Source organism: Petaurus breviceps, unplaced genomic scaffold, assembly GCF_028583685.1.
Source record: "Petaurus breviceps papuanus isolate PSGF00001 unplaced genomic scaffold, PetGlider_PUasm1.0 80, whole genome shotgun sequence".
Lineage (NCBI taxonomy): Eukaryota > Metazoa > Chordata > Mammalia > Diprotodontia > Petauridae > Petaurus > Petaurus breviceps.
This window is the reverse complement of record NW_027186540.1, coordinates 13,119,648-13,142,642: the sequence shown is the minus strand read 5'-3', so window position 1 is coordinate 13,142,642 and position 22,995 is coordinate 13,119,648. Positions and strand designations below refer to the sequence as shown.

At 35.8% G+C, this 22,995-nt stretch overlaps 1 protein-coding gene across 1 annotated transcript in view; it reads right to left on the bottom strand.

Annotated features, from left to right (window-relative positions):
* LOC138176022 (protein piccolo-like) overlaps positions 1–18,576 on the bottom strand; it is a 591,004-nt gene extending 572,428 nt beyond the window's left edge. Inside the window, exons 1-2 of the mRNA XM_069106747.1 lie at positions 17,903–18,576; positions 9,168–10,506 (exon numbers count right to left, since the gene is read on the bottom strand). Of these exons, the coding sequence (XP_068962848.1) occupies positions 9,168–10,506; positions 17,903–18,162 (1,599 nt within the window). The 5' untranslated portion in view covers positions 18,163–18,576. The remainder of the gene's footprint in view (positions 1–9,167; positions 10,507–17,902) is intronic.
* Between the last annotated feature and the right edge of the window lie 4,419 nt (positions 18,577–22,995).

Sequence of the window (22,995 nt, the reverse complement as noted above, 5' to 3'; positions counted from 1 at the left end):
TATGATATTCCGGAGGTCAAAGGAGCTAGGACTAAAACCAAGAATCACCTACCCAGCAAAACTGAATATAATTCTACAGGGAAAAATATGGTCATTCAATGAAATAGAGGACTTTCAAGCATTCTTGATGAATAAACCAGAGCTGAACAGAAAATCTGACTTTCAAATACAAGAAGCAAGACAAGCATGAGTCAGTAAACAGGAAAAAGAAATCATAAGGAATTTATTAAAGTTGAACTATTTATATTCCTACATGGAAAAACAATAAATGTAACTCATAAGACTTTTCTTAGTACGAAGATTGTTGAAGGGAATATATATGTATACATATGTTTATGTATATACATACATGTGTGTATATAGATACATGTATGTATGTATAGGAGGTTGTATGCATATACAAATCTATATGTGAGTGTGAGCATTTGTATGTTTATGTATATATAGACAGAGGGCACAGGCTGAGTTGAATATTAAGGAATGATATCTAAAAAATAAAATTAAGAGGTGAGAGAGGAATTTATTGGGAGAAGAAGAAAGGGAGTGATAGATTAGTGTAAATTATCTCATATAAAAGAGGCAAGATAAAACTGTTACAATGGAGGGGAAGAGCAAGAAGGTGAAAGGGAATGGGACAACCTGATTCTCATTGAATTTGGCCTAAGGAGGGAATGACATTCACACTCAATAGGGTGTCTTAACCTACAGGAAAATAGGGTGGTAGGGGATAAGAGTGGGGAGGATAGATGGGAGGGAAGATTGGGGGAAAGGGTAGTTAGAAGCAAACATTTTTGAAAAGGAATAGGGTCAAAGGAGAAAATAGATTAAGTGGGGGGTGGGATAGGATGGAGGGAAATAAAGTTAGGCTTTCACAATGTAATTACTATGGAAATGATGTGGGTAACTACACATGTACAATCTCTATTGAATTGCTTATCTTCCCAGTGGGGGTGGGTGAGGAGTAAAAAAGGGGAAAAAATCTGGAACTCAAAGTTTAAAAAAAGAAGTCTAAAAAAAATTTTTACATGCAAATGGGAAATAAGATATACAGGTATTAGTGTATAGAAACCCATCTTCCCTACTTGAAAGTTAGGGAGGTGAAGGGGGGATATAAGAAAGAACAGATTGGGGGAAGAGGTATTCAGTAAGCTTGCTATTTTGGGGTGGAGGTAGAGGAAAGACAGGGAATAAAAAAATTTTAAATCAAAATCTTCTGGAAATGAATGTTGAAATCTAAAAATAAATACATTTTTAAAAAATTTTAAAAAATCCTTCTAATAGTTCTGTTACTACCAATCTCCTTGAACATTGATCAATCATACACTCAGCTGCCAAGTATATCTTCCTAGTACAAATGTCTGATCATACTCTAACACTAAAAATGCATTCCCATTGTCTAAGAAATATAGTTCACACTTCATTAAAAATAAAATTAAGGACCATCCACAATCTGGCTCCAATGTACCACATGGCAAGAGCAGAAAGAATATTAAATTAGAAGTCAACAAACTTGGTTCAGGTCAAACAATGACATTTACTAGCTGTGACCTTGATCAAGTTTCTTCCATTTTGAAGGTCTCAATTTTATCATCTATAAAATAATTTCAAAATTCTCTCTAGTTCTAGTACTATATTAATCTATATTCCTACTAACCTAAATTACTTGCCATCAACACTATTCAACAAAATTTTTGTGAGGACCGACAATGTATAAGAGGTACAGTTAGGTGGTGTAATGAATAGAGCACCAGACTTATAATCAGGAAGACTTGAGTTCAAATGTGGCCTCAGAGTCTTACTATCCATGTGACCTTGGACGAGTCACTTTACTGTGTTTGCCTCAGTTTCATCATCTGTAATATGAGCTGGAGAAGGAAGTGGCCAACCACTGCAATATCCTTGTCAAGAAAACCCCAAGTCGGGTCACAAAGAGTCAGACACTACTAAAATGACTGAACAACAACAACCTATAAGGCACTGTGCTCAGTGCTGGGGATACAAGGATGAAAATGAAAACAGCCTTTCATTTTCAAAGGTTATATTGTGTTAGAATAAAATCATCCAATGTTACATCTCCTATCCCATATCACTATCCCTTCTTTTTCTCTTGATATCTTACCCTCAAGGCCCATCTCATTACCTGCTACTGCAAAGTCAGAAATAAGCTCTCCCTATACAGATCCCTTATGGTATCTGGTTTGTACTTCTCCAATGGACTAATGAGATAAAATTTAGTGTCATAGTTTATAATGTACAACTTGTATCTTATTCACTGGACTGTCAAACTCCCTGAAATCATGGTACACTTCTTATTCTTCTTTGTATCCATTGTACCCTCCAGTACTTGTATAATTTCTTGCATATTTAGTACTTAATAAAGTTAAGTTTTTCGATATAATTACAATAGCCTGGGTTGTATAATATTCAATAAGGTATTCTTGTAATAATTATCCACTCACACAAAGAGTTTTAGAACTATGAAGATGAATAAATGACAGTTACATTGAAATGTAGGAGAGAGTTAGGCATGGAACCTTATTTTTTGGCATTCCTGATACACTTAATTAATTAACAGCAACAGACTCCAAAAACAACCTGTAAATTTAGAATCAGGCAGTTATCACAAGGAATTCATAGCTTATGATCTCTTTTTTTCCACTGTGAGCATCCTTTATAACTTTTTCCCCGACAGCACAAACAGGCATAAACCAGCCTAAGTAGACTTAAAGTTAGTATACTTTGTTAACTAGAAGTTATGTGGCTCATCAAGAAACAAAAAAGACATAATCTACTCAGAGGTTCACACTTTTATATGATCAAAGCTTTCTTTGAGAAAAGAGACAGAAATTGCTAAACAGTGAAAGTGCCAAATAATATGTTTTTTAAACCATGAAATTGACTACATAGACAGGAACAACACAATAATCAGAGCCTGAATCTTCTTTTTGTGTACAATTAGAGGTGTGGGGAACCTCGAAATCAAATGTGGCCTTCTAGGTCCTTGCATGAAGCCTTTTGACTGAGTACAAGTTTTACAGAATAAATCTTTTTACTAAGGGAATTTGTTCTGTGAAGTTTGGAATCAATGAAAGGGCCACTCTTGAGGACCTAGAGGATCACATATGGCCTGAAGGCTGCAGGTTCTGCACTCTTGAATAGACCAGTGACCTACTGGATCAGAGCTCATTAGAAGGATAAAGATGACAAGATATGGGTTCTGATTAAAATATAACCAACTTAACCTAGTTAAATAAACTATTGCTGCTAAAAATTGGAAATGAATAGAACAGATATCAACCCATACCATCAACATTTCCTGTGAAATCTTAGAAAAAAAATTATTTATTTGATTTCCTTGCTAAGTAGGGAGAAATGTTCATCTAAAGCAAAACTAGTATGGAATATAAACTGATTTTCAAGATTTTATGGAGGGGAACAGTGGATCATTACGAGCAGTAATACCTAATTACAGAGGCTAGAGTAATAAAGATTGTAAAAAAGCAAGATGAAATATTTCCAGAGCACTTAAAAATAAGACTAAAAAACACCAAAGCAATGGAAGACAGCTATCAATATTTCTATCACAATTGAGAATAAAATCACCAGATTTGGACTCTAATATATTAATATATTCTATGTAATAAAATGGAAATTATGCTAAGGGAAATCGGAACAAGAACTGCTGAACCAGATCAAGTACAGACAGAGGAGAATTGTGCTGGAAGGAGATTGCTGGAGATGTTGAAGGATTATTCTCAAAATATTTGAATGGAAAAAAATATATGTATATATATATATATATATATATATGTGTGTGTGTATACCTTTGTGGTCTAAAGAGGAAGTGCTGCAGCCCTGTTATTTCATGGGAATAGGTTATTACCAGTTTGGAAATTCTCTCCACTAATGCAGGTCTGCTTCATTAACTGTCAGCCTCTGTAACTTAGAGGCTTTGAAAATGAACTGGAAGCCACTGAGAGGGGAGATGTATTGCCTAGTATCACACTGCCAGAGGCTGGATTTGAACTCAGGTTTTTCTGAGTCTGAGACCAGTTTTTTAATGACTACACCATACTACCTCTGCAATAATTGTTTTCCCACTTGCACTTTAAACTTCCTTACATGGCATTTACTTCTCAACATCTTCCAAAATGGCATCTGACTCCATCCATCACTCAATAGAAACTGTTCTAACACAACCCACAATGCAAATACAATAGTTTTGTTTTTTTTCCCCTCAGGTTTCATCCTACTAGATAATTTTATGACACTTTAGGCTTCTGGCCAAGCCTTTTAGAGAGTATCCAATCTGGGTTTTGGTGAGACCACTCTCTCCTGGTTTCCTTTAGTGACATATTCAGCCTTACATGGCTGGCCATTTTCAGTGTTCAGTGCTGCATAACCTCCCATGTGTCACTTTCTATGTGTGGCTGTACCCCAGCACACTGTCCTGGGTCCTCTATTTTTCTTTGTATTATCTCTATTGGTGCTATCCCTCTCCATTGGCTCAACAATGTAAATGACTCCCAGATCTACATATTCATTTTCAATCTATTTTCTGAACTCTGGTCCCACAAGGTTAACTGCTAATGGGAAATATTAACCAGCTATCCCATAAACATCTCACAAATAACAGGTAAAGAACTGGACTCACTAATCATTTCTCCAGACTTCCTTCCCTTTTTCCTCATTTCCATATTTATATTAAAAGCATCACTATCCTTCCAATCATGCAGGTTGAAAACCTTAAATTCATGCCTAACTTTCACTCTACCACACTCCTTAGTCAGTTGCTAACTGTTGTAAATTCTGCTTCCACAATATCTCACTCCATCCCCTTCTCTCTACTCACACAGACACTACTCTACAACAGGTCCTCATAACTTTTCACCTAGAAAATTGTAATAGCCTTCTTAATGGTCTCTCTGATTCCAGTCTCTACTCTTTCTAATCAATCTTCCACATAGCTGCCATGTTGATATTCCAAAAGCAAGTCTTAAACATGCCAACTTCCTGCTCAAAAAAGCTTAGTGGCTCTCTCTTGCTTCTAAGAAAAAAAAAAGTTTTAAAAAGCTTTCTTCCTTTTAACCTTGAAAGTCCTTCCCAATTTGGCTTTATCCTATCTTCCACGCTTGTTTCACCTTAACCTCCTTCATGTCCTTTATGTTTTCACTAGATTGGTTACTTGGTTATTCACCACATGTGACATTTCATCTTCCTTCTCCATCTCTTTGCACAGGCTGCACTTCAGTACACAGCCCTCTCTCCCTCTGCCTCACAGAATCCTTAATGTCATTTAAAGTTCAAGGTGGCACTTCCTACACAAAATCTATCCAAACTGTGGCCTTCCTACATAAAATCTATTCAAATTATGGCCTTCCCTTCAGTCCTCCCCTCTCCCAAATATCTTACATCTATTTTGTGTCTAATTTATACTTACTCTTCTGTGTAGATGTTGCTTCCCTTGATAGAATGTAAGGTTCTTGAGGTCCGGCACTTTTATTTTTGGTATACCCACTGCCTAGCACAGTGTCTGGTAAATAATAGCTTCTTAATAAATGCATAGAAAAAATGCCTCTCAAGATATGTGAAAGAGGCAAATACCATATATTATTAGAAAAATTCAAACAGTACTACAATCAAAAGAACAAAAAGTTAATTCAGAAGATGCCAGTAACAACTTGCCAAAATACTAATTCTTCCACCTCTACAAAAATCTTTATGAGTAAAATCTACATGTGTAGCAAGCACATACTTGATGAAAAATGAGGTCTTTTTCAAATAATCTTCTACAGCAGACTATGGTTTTACAGTTATATAACTTATTTACTAGTTCAGAGACTAAAATATCCCCCAGTATTTATTGTTTATTAAATATAAAAACACATCTGACTTCTTAGAGAAAAAAAATGGAGCTTTAAAGGCTCTTCTCAAATGTGTCTCCTATGCATCTTTTAAGATTACATAGGATTTCTTGAGAGACATAGCAAAGATAACTTTCATTAATGGTCCAATTAAGATGAAGTAAAACATAAAACAGGGAGAGATATCTCACCAAAGGTGGAAAAGGAACAGCAGAGTCCAAATGGTAGAGAAATTCCCTATATATGATTAAGTTCTTCAGATGCTGTTTACAAATAACATTATGCTCACTGCAGCAAGTTCTAAGATATTACAAAGACTTCTGAATGAGATTCCCAACCACTAAAAAAGTTCAGGCTAAGCAACCAGGAAAAACAAGAGAATGAAAAGGTACCTATTATTCATACTATGATATTCAGGATCAATATGCATTATGCAGTGAGGTAGAACATTAATACATATATTTCAGACAGTGACTGCAAAAAAGTACCATAATATGGGCCCAGAATCCAAGAAGGGAAAGAGAACAAGTTGAATTACATTTGGGGAATTAGGCAGTCCTTTGAAAAATACATGCTTCTCCCTGAAACAAAAATCCACATTTTCAAAACCAATATTCTTTTGGTGAAACTATGAGAACATGAATTTTAGCCTACGCACAATCTCTAAAGAATCAAAATTAGCGGTCATCAAGACGTCACTGTAGGTAAAGATAGTGAGCATTTTGTCCAATGGTGATTTACATGGAGGAAGCCACATAAATGGGATGAATGACCATAATATTAAGTGGAACAATCTTGTGGTAAGATCAGAAGATGACTGATGAACCATTTGCTCAACAGATATGTATGGGATATGAAGTTACCAAGATGAAGACCTAAAGTATATTGGGCTGATGAAAGAGGTATTGAAAAACATTGGTAAAGGCTTCCTAAAATAAAATGTAGGTGGATTGTAGTTGAGTAGCACTGGATAAAGTACCCACATCAATGAGAATATAAATTATTTGAAGTAAGAAATAGTCATTTGCTTAACAAACTTGTCACTTCTCCACCCAGAGTTGAAAGTCATTCTTAACTTGTCCCTTAACCCCCATATCTAATCAGTCATCAAATCGTAACACATCTACTAACAAGATATCTCACATCAGTCCTATCTTTTACATTCCTATCAGTATCATCTTAAGATCATATGATTTAGGACTTGATGGAAGTCCTGTGCCTTCTTTTACAAAAAAGATTGAAGATAGTCACACAGCTAGTCCTAAGATTTAAACCAGATTCCCTACCACCAAATAACTGTGTGTAGGACCTAACAGCTTCTAGTAGGCACTAATAAAATGGCTTTCTCACCAGTCATCCAAATTCCAATTTTTCTTTCCTCTAATCCATCTGAAATATTACAACCTGATTAATCTTCCTAAAGCATAACTAGACCTATGTCATTCTTCAGTGCAAAAATCCTTAAATCAGCTTCCTACTTCCCATTCTACTTTATATTGCCATCTGAATACATATCTTTTTGAGAAGAAAAGGCATGTCTTATGAATTCTGGGCATGAATGTAATATCAAGTTGAAATATTCTTTTTTTCTGAGTGATGTGGCAAAGTGGCAAAAAATTCATATTTTGTGAATTCTATTTTTTTCCTCTTTCCCATTTTGATTTAAGGAGGGGCAGGTTTCTACACGGTCAGTAGTATCACTTATTAAAGGCAGTAGTGCCTTAGCAATAGGAGTGCCAATGAAATAACTGTGAATAACAATGTGAAATAGCAATGAAAAAACTCTACTAGAAATTAGGAATCAACATGATTGGTCAGGAATGTCTCATTTATCTTTATCTTGTGACCAATACATGATAGGTCCCTAGTTCCAAAGTGTATTGATTGAATAATTACTTTTGGCTAGAGTAGATGCATGACAGAAAAAAACAACAACAAATCAGTGACTTAGGTAATAGGAAACCTGGTTCTAGCACAATTTAACTGTGAACATGAGCAACGCTCTTAATTTTTCTAAGCCTCCATTTTCATAACTGTAAAATGAGTATAAAAACATGTAATATTTAACTCACTATATGTTTTGGGGAAAGTACTGTATTTCATGAACATTGAAGCATTATATAAATACCATTTTATTACTAACAATTAGTATTAAGACACAACAACCTAGACAGTAGGAAGCTACATTATAATATGATACTCTAATATATTAAGGGGACACCTTCTGAAAATACATTATCATTACTAAATAAAACAATTATGATCACAAATGGAAATAAGATTTATCATTAATAACAATAATACTGATTTTTATTCATTATGACCATCGTGCACAAGCCTTCTCTCCAGGGGATATTTAAACTGTAGGAGGCTTTAAATTGGAATGTACTCATTGTGTTCAGGCTGATCCACTCCACTGTCTGTCCCTAACTTGGTTTCCAAGGCCCAAAAATGCACTGTCTGCCCCTTTACCAGCTGTTCTCCAGCCTGACTAGGCAATGTCATTGCCTTCCTTCAGGGATATTCCATTCACTGTAGAAAATAAACTGGGTCCTGTCCACCATCTTGACCTCAGATCCCTAGATTTTCATCTAGATTTTCAAGTCTGTAGCATCCCTCTTTTATTTAATTAGGGTACCATCACTACTGCCACCTTCACAAATTGCTATGTCATCATGGTTGGCCTCATGATTTTGCTATGTAATATGTTCTCCTCTAGTAAGGATGTACCATCTACTAAAACAACATAATTTTACTTTTAGACAAAAAGAGACATAACACTCAGCATGGTGCTAGATACACAGTAGGCACAGCATTCAACAAACTTTGTGATTGGTGATACAAAACTAACAGTCAAACTGTCTGAAAATCATAGAGCACCTCAGGAAAAAAATGTCAGAATTGATACCAATAATGCTGAGAACAGTTCACATTAATGTGCCTAAGAACTATGTATTGTTTCATGACAAATGTCACGTTAAAAAAAAAGATATGCTCAGCCGAGTGGAGTAGAAGAGAGAGTAACGATTTTTAGACATGATCTCTATTTAAATCACAACTTGCTATATAACACCTGTATATACAGCCTGAAGTAAGTCACTTAACTTTTAAGGGTTTCATTTTCCTCATGTAAAAAGGAAAGGGTTTCAGCTAGATGTTATCTAATGCCCTTTCCATCTTTATATCCTGTGTTTGATAAAGAGTGACATGACATTAAAACCATGACAATACCATTTCATGATAAAGGCAATGTTATCTAGATTCACTAACTCTAGAAAGAGAGACTACAATAAATGTACTGACCTCTGTTATATGTGGGGGACTGAACCCACACAGGCTACAGACAGTTGTTTGACACTGAGTGCAAGTATTATAGTTGGCCTTTTCCGGAGTGTGTAGCAGAAGTTCCGTGGTAGTGCAAAGAGGACAAAAGGTTTTTGGGGGGCCCTGTGCTGATGTCAATGTTGCAGATGGAGATGAAGTTGGTTGTGGTTGCAAAGGTTTTCCAGGCTCTGTCTGTTGGCTTGATGGTTTTGTAGTTTGCTGACCAAGGAGTTTTGTTGGTCCTGGGTGTTGAGAGGGGGGTTTTGTGGGCCCTAACTGTTGGGTAGGTGGTTTCATGGTCCCTGGCTGCTGGGTGGGCATCTTTGGAGGCCCAGGCTGCTGGGTAGATGGTTTTGTGGTCCCTGGCTGCTGGGTGAGGGTCTTTGAAGCCCCAGTCTGCTGAGTGGGTGGTTTTGTGGGCCCTGGCTGCTGAGTGGGAGGTTTTGTTGGCCCAGGTTGTTGAGTGGGAGGTTTTGTTGGCCCAGGCTGCTGAGTGGGAGGTTTTGTTGGCCCAGGCTGCTGAGTGGGAGGTTTTGTTGGCCCAGCCTGCTGAGTGGGTGGTTTTGTGGGGCCTGGCTGCTGAACAGGTGGTTTTGTGGGGTCTAGCTGTTGGGCAGGTGATTTTGTAGGCCCTGGTTGCTGGGAAAGTATTTTGGATGGGCCTTGTGATACTGATTTAGCAGGATCTGATTTTACAGGGTCAGGCTGAGATTTGGTTGGACCTCGTTGTTGAAGTGGTGGTTTTGCCTGTTCTGATCGTGAAGCTTCTTCTTCTGTAGGCCCTAAAGCTTGAGTTGGCTTTCCTGTCCCAAGAGACTGAGGTTTAATTTTTCCAGGTTGTTGAGGAGGTATTGATTTGGTAGTACCAGCTTGCTGAGATGCAACTTTGGGAGGGCCTTGTGCCTTTGTAACTGGTTTAGGGGACTGCTGTTGAGATGTGGGCTTTGAGATACCTTCAGGTTTCCCCTGTTCCTTCTGAGCAACTTTTTGTTTCCTAGTGGCTTCTTCCTGGGATACATCAGAATCTGATATCAAATCAAAAGGGTTAAATTTATTTACAACAGATGAGACAGCACTTAATGGGTTGGAATCTGTGAGAAAACTAGGCATGATGCTTGACTTTTGTTCTTCTTTAAAATCTGTTCGAGATTTTGATTCTCTCAGGCTAGTAGTAGAAGGGCTCCTTCCAGGGGATTTCTGCTCAGTTCTCAAAGTGTCTGTTGTTCTACTTTTACTGAGGGTGGGTTGTCCAGGACGCCCAGGATCTGGAGGTTTCCCTGGTTGCTTTGGATGATGACTGATATCAAACTCTGGTTTCCTGGTACAGTAAAGAAGAAAGGGAAATGAAACAATGGGATTTACCAATCAAATAATCAATACACATTGATTGCTCACCTACTATGTGATAGGTATTGTGCTAGTCACTGGGCATACAAATACAAAGAATGTATTTGTAAACACTGTAAATTTGCATGAGTAAACATAGAAAAATTCCCTATTCTGAGCAAGCTTATATTCTTAGGGGATTCTAAGCAATATAAGCAATTCTAATGTTAAGTATATTGATGGAGTAGACATTCCTAAAATTGGGTTGACTATATTTACAACATAGAAACAATCTAATAAGTAAATTTAAATAACTAGATAAATTCAGATTATATTTAAAATTTGCTTTGTAGCTGACACTATTCTTCCTCTAATTTGCTGCATATCAATGACCAGGTTATCAAATACTTTTAAGTCATGCCCTTACTTTGAGGTTTCCTCATCTACAAAATGAGGTCATTGGACTAGATGTTCTCTAACGTCCCTTCCAACTGAAAAATCCTAGGATTCCTATGAAATGCAGAAAAGAGGTAGTTAAGTGTCTACAAGGCCTATGGCCATTTCCCAATTAGCTGCAGAGAAAAGGAGGGATGGTAATTCCCATACATGGTATTATGAGGTCTAATATCTTGAGTAAAAATAAAATGGAGGCTACATATGTATACTAAATTCTTGTACACATGTACATGTGTGCACGAACATATGCATGATTCTCTGTTGCTCTTACACAGTATTCCTGCAAGATATATCTATCAAAACTTAAGGATTTGAAATTCTGGGGGGTGGAGGGGAGAAGTCCATTTTGTACTGAAATTAGCTCCAGATAACAGTTAGAGTTCCTATACAAGCTCTTCAGAATTAAGCTTTCCTAGAAATACTAATTTTACCCATGACAATGGCATAAATTGAGAAGGATTTCTAAAAAGTTGCTCATATATAAGTCATGAGAATGAAAAAACCTCAGAGATGTCTCCTGGAGTCTAGCTAATACTGAAGAATGAGTTTAAGCAGTCTACTCCTAGAAAAGACTTTATGAATTGCTCAGTCAAAAACTTCCACAATGATCATTTTCCTAAATGTTTACAATATGGTTTATACTTGTTGCTTGCTGGTACTAAAGGATAATAAACAATTTCCTAGTTAACTACCTTCTACTTCTTCTTTCCCAGTTATTTATAACATTTCTTTCCAGGGTACAGAAAGATATAAAAGATGGATTTTACTTGACTGTTTTGATGACATGATGCATTTTCAAACATCTATAATTATATTCAAATGGCTGGTCTTTTTTCCCCAATACATTTGGTTTCTACAGGGATCCATGACATTAACTTCTTTTTTTTTTAATAATGGACATTATACTGATGGAGATGATACTAGAACATGCTGTACTGAAAAACATTCATTCTCATAGAATCAATTAGATTGCAAATATGCACTTTGTAAATGAGTAGCCTTTTAATTTCAGTGAATAACTGTTCTCTCTGATTAAGAAAGACTCATGAAAAATGAACCAAAGCAATTTAGAATCAAAGAATATTAGGGCTAGAATGGACCTCAGACATCACCTGGTCTAACTATCTCATGTTAATGAAGAAGACAGTGAAATTCAGAGAAAAGTGATTTGTTTCAGTGTATTAAGATTATTATTGGCATTGGCATTGCCAAGGTTAGCACCCACATCCTTTTACTCTCAGGTCAGTGCTATATTCACACAAATATAGTTTACTGACAGCCAAAACTTACAACCAAAAAGCCCTCAAGTTCTGTGAATACCAAAGTTGAAGATTTACTTGTTGAGGGATAAATCTGTGAGCTTTAAATTTAGTATTTTAGTAGTCAGCTCAAATTCATCTTGCCAAGAAATTACTTAACTATGTAGAAGGTTGGGTACAACTGAAAAGTCTAATATACATAGAAATACAACTTACAAACTTACTTCTAAGAGGAAGGGAAATTTGTTTTATATGACTATGAATATCAGCTGAAAAGGGTTTTATTCTCTTTTTCATTGACAAAGAATAAGGGAAGATAAAAATTGAATTTTACATATTTAATTAACTGATGCTAAAAATAAATAAAATAAATGCCAGTTAATACACACAAAATTGTTAAATAAAACACTGAAAGGAAGTTACCAGTACTGATAATCACATTGAAAGAAGCAGGTTTAAAAATAGTATGTTTCAATAGTCCTTATTTAAAATGTTGAAAAGAAAATCTAAACTTTTATCTTACTTTCAAATTATGAAAATTCCAAGGTCGTCCAGTTTTAAATTTCTAGCAAGCTTTTTTTTTTCATCTTAACATCATTTGAACATTAATTCTTTACCTGTTTCTCTTTATACAATGGAAAGGGAATTAAACTTACAAGTTTAAAGTCCTACATTCAATTTTGGTTTCATTACTTCCTACAAATATAAAACAGAAAATCACTTAGCATTTTTGAGTCTCAGTTTTCTTACTTCTTAAATGGGAATAACATCTTTTGTTGTAAGATGTAAAATGTTATATAATTATGAACTATTATTTTTATTATTTTTCATTCTATAGAGATTTCAATAAATCAGAGTACAATCTCAAATGGGATATATTTTTAAAAAGATATACAACTCATAAGTTTCGAATGGAGGGAGGATATCTCATAACTTATGAACATAAAATAAGTCAAAGAGGTTCTAAAGTTTTTAGGGGGAAAATGGGGTTTTTAATTTACCTTAATAATTGACTTTATGATAGGTAAATCATTCACTTCAACACATACTAAGCCACCTTCTTCAACTTAATGTCGCCTTGTTATCAAGTGCATCTCTATCTCTTTCCTTAGGACTTAAAATGCCTGCTAAGTATTTCAGTGATATTATCCTAATTCATTTTAACTAAACAAGAAAAAGTTGAAAGAATTTTATAGAAATTGTTGAAAACAATTAAGAGGAAAACTAACAGATCATTAAACTGCTTTAGTATTTCAAAACTTAAATGTTCAAATTTTACACTGGTCACTGTTTAAAAATATTGTTAGTTGTTATAATAATACAAATCATATTCAGTTCAGAGCATAAGCTATGGGTAAGACTGACCTTTTTGGAGTATTTGGCAAGGAAAGTAATTTCCTAGAGCAAATTATTATACAATTACTGAATTGAAATTCTCAACTCTAAGGTATTTTCAAATAGCAATTTCTCTGTGTTAATGTAGATAACATTTCTGGCTGCTCTGCTCTGAGGGGGAAAAAACACAGATAAAAGGCATTCATTCAGAATATTTTGGAGCTTTCATGACATTCTCAGGACCCATACCCTGGGATTGCATTATAGTTGATACCAATTTAATAAAAATTATTTTAGTAATTCAGTAAATAAAATTCCTTGAACAGAATCCCTGACAAACCACCATTATAGAGAATCATATGCTGATAGAAAAGAGTTTTATAATGAAGTTTCAACAAAGGAAACTTTACTTTCTTATGGTTAGATTATTTTATAACACCCAACTCATATGAGTTGCCTAGAAAGTATACAAAAAGCCATGCTGAAATTCTGACCTGCTTGCAACAATAGCTAGCATTGTTACAGAAAGTTACTTTCACCAGCAATTATAGCTTCATTGATTAAAAAGAAACACTAATTATATGAACTGTAAGACTCTTCATTGTTAGAAAATATATACACTACTATATTGACCTCATTGTTGGAAGTATTTACTATTAATTGTTATAATTATAGATATAGAGAGCAAAAGAAAGAGGGAGATTAATACCTAATAGATGTCAAATGTGATATTACTAGAGTGTAAAATAAGGGGAAATTAAATGGAGATATAATTACATGACCAGAAAAAATCTTTAAAATGTACATCCCAGCCAATCATAGTTTGGTGGTTAATAATCTCTTAATGTAGCACCTATGCAGTTAAATAACAGGTAAAAAGACAGCTTATTGAATTATAAATGATCTACTGTGTTACAACCTTTCCCCAACTGCTGTGATCAAAATTTCAATCCCAGGGCAATTAAGTGGCACAATGAATAGAGCACCTGCACTGAAGTCAGGAGGGCCTGAGTTCAAATCCAACCTCAGATACTTGACACTTAACTAGCTGTGTGACCTTGGGCAAGTCACTTAACCCCAATTGCCTTGCCTTCCACACTCCAAAAAATTTCAATCCCATAGTTCTACTTTAAACTTGCTAAACTAAAAATAAGTACATCCTATATTCCTCTTAAAACATGGACATTATCTCACTCTAGGAGAAACCAAGTTAATTGCAGCCATTGCCTAAGAGAGGTTGAGAGAAATGCTCAACAGAATATCAAAGGAGAATAGTATCAGTGAAAACCTCAGATTTCTAACACAATATCCTACTAATTAGAAATGACTCTCAGCAAAGTGCTTTGGAACTGACCCATCTGTAGTTGAAGACAATGTTAAGAAAAATAACAAAATTGTTTTCTTTTTCATGTGTATACAAGTGATCAAAATAACCAAGAGCACTTCCTTTGTCACCTCTAATCTTCTACCATGCTATCTAACTCCCCATGCTTGGCCCTTCTTTTGATTTCAATGCCCTTTTATCATGAAATTTAAATTATTTCTCCTGACAGGTAGCTATAGGGGGAAAATATCCCATAATAATTTTAATGAATGTGCATATCTTTTGAATTGGCATATTAAACAGCTGACCTAATGGCAGCTGTCTTAAGCTAGAGAGATATAAAAAAAACCATCAGAAACATCCAATACCATTTACAGATTCCCAGCTTTAATTAGAGTGCTGAGGTACATAAAATTGGAGAACCAAAGGTGATCTTTAGAGATCACCAAATTGAGGGAACTGAAGTCCAGAAAGAATAAATTATTTTTCCCAAAGTTCTCAATAGCTAGTTAATAGCAGTCAGTAATAGAAACTAAGTCTCTTCAATCTAACTCCAGACCTCACTCCATGATACCATGCTGCTTCTTCATAAGCCAATGAGTATGTGCTTTTCACATAAGGTAAAATATATGGATACTATAAAACAAACCACTACAACAACAAAAAACTGAAGCAAACAAAATGTTTAAAGTATTAAGTCCAAAAAATGAAACATAATCACATCTGATTGTTATCTGACTAATGTCACTTAATAATAATATAATGCCTTAACTTTCTCAATATATTTTTATAGATGTTATCATTATAATTTACCTCCACAAAAATAATCCTTGAGGCTGATATTATCAAACATTTTTAATATATGAAGATGTTGTGACATTGTTACATTAGCTGCTTTTTCTAATATATTGTGGACATTTTAGGACAGTCAATCTGTAACCCAGAGGTGTGAATATGTGTGAATTTGTGCACACAGGTTACATGTACCTGTGTATCTGTTTCCTTTCTTTTGTCATTACTGAGGGTAACTGTGTGCTCTAATTATGCTAATAGCCTCCTAAAAAAAGAGAAACAAATCAAAACCATTTACAGAGGCCTATATCTTTGAAAAATGGAAATGTAATGTATTTATCAGAAAGCTTATATATTTCTTCTCTGTGGATTCTATCTGACACTAATATCTTAGTACTGAAAAGCATACTGGTCATAGGAATTGTTGTACAAGCGATAATTATGTGGCTGTGGCTAAAGCAAAAAAACATTATATCTGTTACATATAGATTCATAGACTAACATTCTGTTCTTTAAGCTTTCCCATGAACAGAAGTTAGAAGAAAAAATAAAAATCACAGCGAGTATTACCAATTAATTTTGAAAGACAGATGGGTCTCAGTTCCCTCATCTGTGAAATCACAGAACTGGATGTAAATTATTAAGAATCTCCTTTCCAGTTCTATGTTCCTAAGAAGTTGTAACATTTAATATTAGTCTAAGAAATAATATTGAATCCTCATTCATAATTTCTAATAATTCAAATATTCAATAAATATAAGTGACACAGAAAAAAACTAGAATGATTTTCAAAAACAGTCTCCTAATATTCTGAAATACTGTTGAAATCACATATTTTACAAAGTTAGAGGAGTAACAAGTTTAATGGGAATAGTAGTTTTCTTGGTATATTAAGGTTTTTAATCAAAAAGAATCGTCTCAATAGATTTTGAAAGGAAGTGTTCAATATTAAAATAATAAAATTTTCATGAAATATTTTCAACATTTCTCCTAAACACACATATGTATGTATATGTATGTATTGTGTATGTATGTATGCATATATATTAATCCCCTATTTCAATTATCCTTTCAATAAAACCATATTATCACAAGCAAACTAAAATATTATTTATTTCAGATAAATAAATGATAACTTATGCCCTGGTCTCTTTTTTTTTTTCCTTCAAATTTAGTCACCTTCCCTATGGGGGGGGGGGGGGACCAATGTTTTTTCCCAGATTGTGAAAAGAGGAAGATTCATTTCAGGACCATGGATAGGGAAGTGGTCCTTTTTCTTTTTCCAGAGGTGGTGAGCCTGTTTACAATAATGAGGGTTGGTCAAGCATTCTGTCCATGATTGTGCACACTTCTTACTGTTACTAAGAAAAAAATTATAATTTATTGGCGGTAGGAAGGAAGAAAGTGAGGAGTTACTATTAATCATTTAACTCTTACTTTATCTAAGGAAGGTAACTAAGGAGTTTGTAACCTTTTCGTAAATATATACTGCATGTTACAAAATGTATATAAATTATTTCCAATTTAATAAAAGTTACAACATGTACTTTTATGAAATAAAGTCATACATTGGCATATACAAGGGGTAGACTAGTAAGATTTAAAATTATACTAATAGACATGTCAGAAAAATACTAACCTACTGACTGGTATATGCTACAGGATGCTTCATTATTCTCATAAAATAGTTATAGCCGAGCTATACCCCTTGATTTCCTTTAAGAGTGAAAAAGAAAAAGAAACAACCACAGAAGAACGGAAGGTATTATTAAAGATGCCATTAACTGTTATGTATAATGGGAAAAAAATTTCTGACATTCCCAAAGCTAAGATACAGGCAAAAATACTACTCTAGCTCACAACACATCCCGTGTTGTTTTAATGGAATACTTCCAGATTAATATATTAGAAACGTCTCTGGATGTTACCAGATAAGAAGAATCTGAAAGATCAGAATTACAACTTAAAACCACACTAAAACCCCATAATAATGTAATGCTTAGCTATTTCGGCGAAACTCTACTACAAATCCTTTTTTTTTTTTTCCCTCACCCATCCAGATGGCATGATCACTGTATCCCCACCCCATTAGTGAGAATAAAATAAAGGGAGGTTACATCTATGCACCACTCTACTCACACATACGTGCTCACACATATGTGCCTATGGAGCGGTAACACGTATGCATAGACATATATGTATACATATAATGCTGTGCATGCCTTTGCATAGAAGGTGGTTCCGCTGCGGCGGGGGGGACGTTTCCTTTGGGCAGCCCCTGCGCCCTTGACATGACAGCAGCGATCTGTCTCCTCTCCTCCTCGCTCAGCTGGCTCAGATCCGCCTCCATGCCGGCCGGGATCATGGTGTGTAAGGTGCTCCCTGCCCCGCCGTCCCCTCCTCCGGCTGCTGCCGCCGCCGCCGCAGCAGCTGTCAGCCCTTCAGGGAGACCTTCCCCTTCCAAGCTCGCTTCGTTGCCCATGGCTCAGGGAGGGTCCACAGAGGCGAGCTCCCCACCCTCTTGTGCCTCTTAGCCTAGATGCAGGCAGCCAGATGGGGAAAATAACCCCCTATTCCTGCTGTCGGGCGTGTAGACGGACAGATGTGACTCCACGGGTGAAGGATCAGGCTTCCCTCCCTTCTTCTAGTACACAGCTGGATGGCTGGAGCGGAAGCCAGTGGATTAGTCCTGTTCGCAGGTAACTACCGCTATTGCTTCCTCCATGTTGGCCGGTATCAAACAACGTTTGCTAGAGATCCCTCCAGGCTGCTGCAGCTCCTGCTTCCCAAGCTAGAGAAGAAACAGATCTGAGCTGTGCCAGGCTGATTCCGTCCCCTCCCTCCCTTTCTCCTCCACCTCCTCCACTCCCTCCCTCTTCAGTGAGCATGCTCTTCTTAGAACAGGTGATTTCTACACCCACCCACCCCCAACCACTCCCACTCCGATTTTCCTTTTTTCCTTAGCCAACTCAGACTAATGGTTTTAAAGGTATAGGAAGTTAATAGAGAAGCAGCCCAGGGCGGGAAATCCAGTGGGTTTTTTTCAGGCATTGATCAGGTTGCCTTAATCTGGATTTCAGACTACTGGAAGAAGTCTAGGGGCTTTATGAGCTGCTTTGGCTCATGGGATTTGTAGTTTATGTTTGCCAGGAAGGACTAAGTCTAAGAGACCCTTGAAAAGGGTTCAGGTAATTGTAGTCTTATTAGCTAAGAGGCTAGTAGAGAGAGATTAAGCACCTCTTAGGGACTATGTTTCTAAATCTTATGCAAACTAGTCCATTTACCTCTAGCTCCTTAGCACATTAATTAAGAGTTTCTTTAAATGGTATACTTTCAGTAAACCAGAGAAGGTTGAATATTTATAAATACTTGTTTCCCAGGTCTGTGGATTCTCCCATTTGTAGAGAATTATGGGAATCGTAGTTCCATATGTGATACTAGCACAGTACAGAAACAGACTTTGATGATCTGTCTTTATATTGCTGACTGCTAAAACAGCAGTCATGCCTAACATATTTGCCTTTGGTGCTAGGTGTTATCCAGTCTGCTGTTTCTTTTCTGCCCCCAACTGTTCTCCTTGACAAGTGGGTCCTTGGTGAAGAGACTGAGAAGAAAGTCTAATAACTATCAAAGGAATACAAATGAAAATTAAAATACAAGTGTTATTCAAATAATTCCTTGGAAGATTGCTGCAATATTTTATTAGACACAAGGAAACACCTAGAAAGGTGAACAGCTATAGTTGTGGTTTAATGAACCTCTAGTATTAAAAATAATAATCATTGCTCCTCTCTCAAGTGGTTCCAAAATGGTTTCATCATTTGTGCTCTGCCTACCTGCTTTCCTAAAACTTAAAAAATAAAAACACTTCGAGACACTTTGTCATAATGTCCACTTCCTCAAAGAAATTCATGCTGAATTTCTGTAGGGGTATTTTTTTTTTAAGTTTAAAAATCAAATCACAGCATAAACCATGTCCTAGGGAGCAGGTGTCTAGGAGAGCAGCCATTTTTAACTAAGAGCACATCAAGTTACTAAGGCTTACATCTGATCCACTTTGCAGTATATTTACATTCCAAGCAAAATGTGCTTCTAAAGGTACAATCATTATACCACATAAAAAAGCTTTGATGGTTAACAATATAAAATCACTTCTTTAAAAATGTTTGTACTTTTTTCATATCAACAAAGCAGAACAAGGGGATAACATTTAGCTACTATCACATAAGAGATTCCTAAGTGTATTATGATGTGACTTTCATAATTATAAGGATAAAAATTGTCAATGTAATCAGAAATAGAATCATAAATCGTTAGACTAAACAAACGCAATAATTTATCATCCTTTGACCACAGTTATCAGAAAATACCACAATTCCCTTTTTGTTCCTAGAGGATTTTTAGCTCTGGTTTGGGCTTCTGTGCACACAAATACAAGTAAACAAGGACACACTTTCAGGTCCTTGGGACACTCTGTAATTGATACATAGCCAGAATGTTCATGATTTAATATACACGCCAAAGTGAAGAGAGCAAGAATCAAGAAGAGGGAAGAGGGGGCAAAAAATGAAAGAATTATAATGTTTTCCATCTCCATATCGATCAAATCCAGTCTCCAAAATTATATAGCAAGGCTCTTTTATTCTCTGTTCAGCCTTTACTATGAATAGGCTAAAAAAATCATACCATGGGCTCTGCTTTATATAACATTTTCTTTCCTTCCCCAACTATTGTCAATAGTTATTTCAAAATTGTAAATACTCTCAGGATGCTAGTCTCCAAATCTCAGTTGTTTTCTGCTCATTTTTCAGAGATAATCATTAGCCACGAAACTTGGAATAAAACCAGGACTTCTTGGTGTCTTGGTCTCTTCTTAAGCAGTTGACTGACAAAAATACTTATTTTTAGTATCACCTTGTCTTATTCACCATCTTCCTTTCCAAGTGATGTGTGACCTACATCTCTAGATAACCTAATCTTAAAATTCCCTGTTTACTTGTTCCAGTGATCTGATTCAGATCATTTCTATTTCCCCTTCCCTACCTACAGTTTTTACTTCAGAAGACAATAATAAACTGAATTAGTTTATTAGCACTTATACAGTGTTTAGAGGTTGCTTCCATAGAATAGGGGTAACTGTCTGATACACACATCATTTACAAACATCATTCAAACAAGAATTAAGCCTCAGGATTAGTTATTGTCTAAGAAAAAAATGTTAAAAAGCAAAAGAGAAAAAAAAAGCAGCAACCTTAGAGAGAAGATCTCAACATTATCTGTGCATATGTGCAAGAAGCTATATATCATAGAAATACACAAAAATTAGGTGATTGTTCTTTGAGAAAATATTCTTTTTACTAAACAATGACAAGAAAATATAGTTTGCTTCTTTGTACTCTATAATTGTCCTTTTTGAATGTTGGTAATTGAAACATCCTTTTTTTGTGGGAGTAAGGGGGACATCTGGGTCTATAATTACATCAGAGAGTTTAGAATTTATCCATCTGATCAGGATCCTGCTGTAACAAGATCAAGACATCTTTTTTTTTTTTTAAACGATTGCACTGCTTTTGAATTGCTCCTTTCAACCATTTCTCTTAGTTCTGTTTTCAGGGTGTAAAAATGGGATTCACAGCTATGGTGGAAGGAACTCAAGTGAGATCACAGTTGATTGTGAACAGGCCTCTCAACTCATGAATCACATGGAAAAGGCGTTAAAGAAAAATTATGTCTATTTAAAGGTTGATAGAATTTATTTTTGACTCTTTATATCCTAAACATCAGGTGACATCTTTCCCTTCATAAGCATGAAAAAAAAATGGTTTTGTCATTTAACATCAAAAGGTAATGCACTGAAATTTACACTACATGGTTTTTTTTTGAAACATACATTTGTGATGTTAAGATAGATAAATTATTTCTAATTCTTTTATCTCTAGCAAGCACATTTAATTATTGCACTGATGGCTGTTAAATGATAAAACATTAATTGGTACAATAAAAATTTATTCCAAGTTTGCTGTTAGGGGTACTGAGGAAAAAAATTAAGCTTACACAGTTATAGCATAGTTTACCAAAAATGAAACTTTCTAACTTCCTGTACTTTTTTTAGAAGGGTGAGTCCTTTCCAGGGTCAGGGCAAGGAATTTATCTGCCCTAAGTAAGGCTGGAAAGTTACTTCTCCTATGTATTGGAGTTAACATGTACACTTTGATTTATCACAAATAAACATATATGTGCCAGTTATAGTAGAATTGTCTAGTATTTTTATTAAAATTATCAAAGAAAGGAATAATACAAAGTATCCCTTGTTGTCTGTCCCAACCCCCCCCCCCCAGTTCATTACACCTAGGTGGATGGATGCCTAGCTTATATATACTTATGGTTAGTCTCTGTTCCTTCTTCTCCTTTTAAAAGAATGTAACATGAAGAAAACAAGTATTTAGGAATCAATAAATCTCAGAGTATCCATTAAGACTTGGGCTTAAAAATAGGAAGTATGGAAGAAAGGTCATATTTCTCCTAGAAACAGGTGTGTGACTGTGATGGGATACCAGTCACCAACTCTAGGTAGCAGCAGGTGTCAACCACATCCATCTAGTCTCAGACAGGACCATCATGCTCAGCCAATCAGAAAGCAGTGCCACCAGGATACCCAAGCAGGATGTAGACCCCAAAACAATAGAAGGGACTTTCCCTAAGTAGGCACCTGTACAGTAGTAGCAAAAACTGTCCTTTAGGTGAACTTGTGACATAGAAAGGTTTATTATAATATAATTATCATACATATACAGTTCCACTATTAGCTAATATTACCTCCCCTTGTAGCGGCAAGCACCCCAAGCGCGTCCTCAGGGTTTGCTGCTACCACAGGTTCTTGGATCTGCTTTGTTAAAGGAAAGCAACTCAAAATGGGTTAACAAGCTTACTTTAATCAGTCAGACATATATCGTTTACCTTGTTCAGGAGAAAAGGTCAGCACCCCAAACCTCAAAGTATACAGGCATAATTATCAAGACAGAAACATCAAGTAGACAGATTTCCAAACTGTCCAACCATTACATCCATACCCAGTCAACATCTGGGTTTCCACATTCTGGGTTTTTCAAAGCCAGGGGACTCTCAACAACGGCTTCCCAGAATTCAGATCAAATCACAGAACACTTCTCAAAGTGAGTCCCAAAACAAAGCTACACATCAGGGCTTATATAGCCTTCTCCTGGCTCAGAGAATGTAACAACCTTATTGACTCACTGGCCAATCAAGAAGTATCTACTGAAAAACAAGCCTCCCACCCCAGACTCCAGGTGCACTT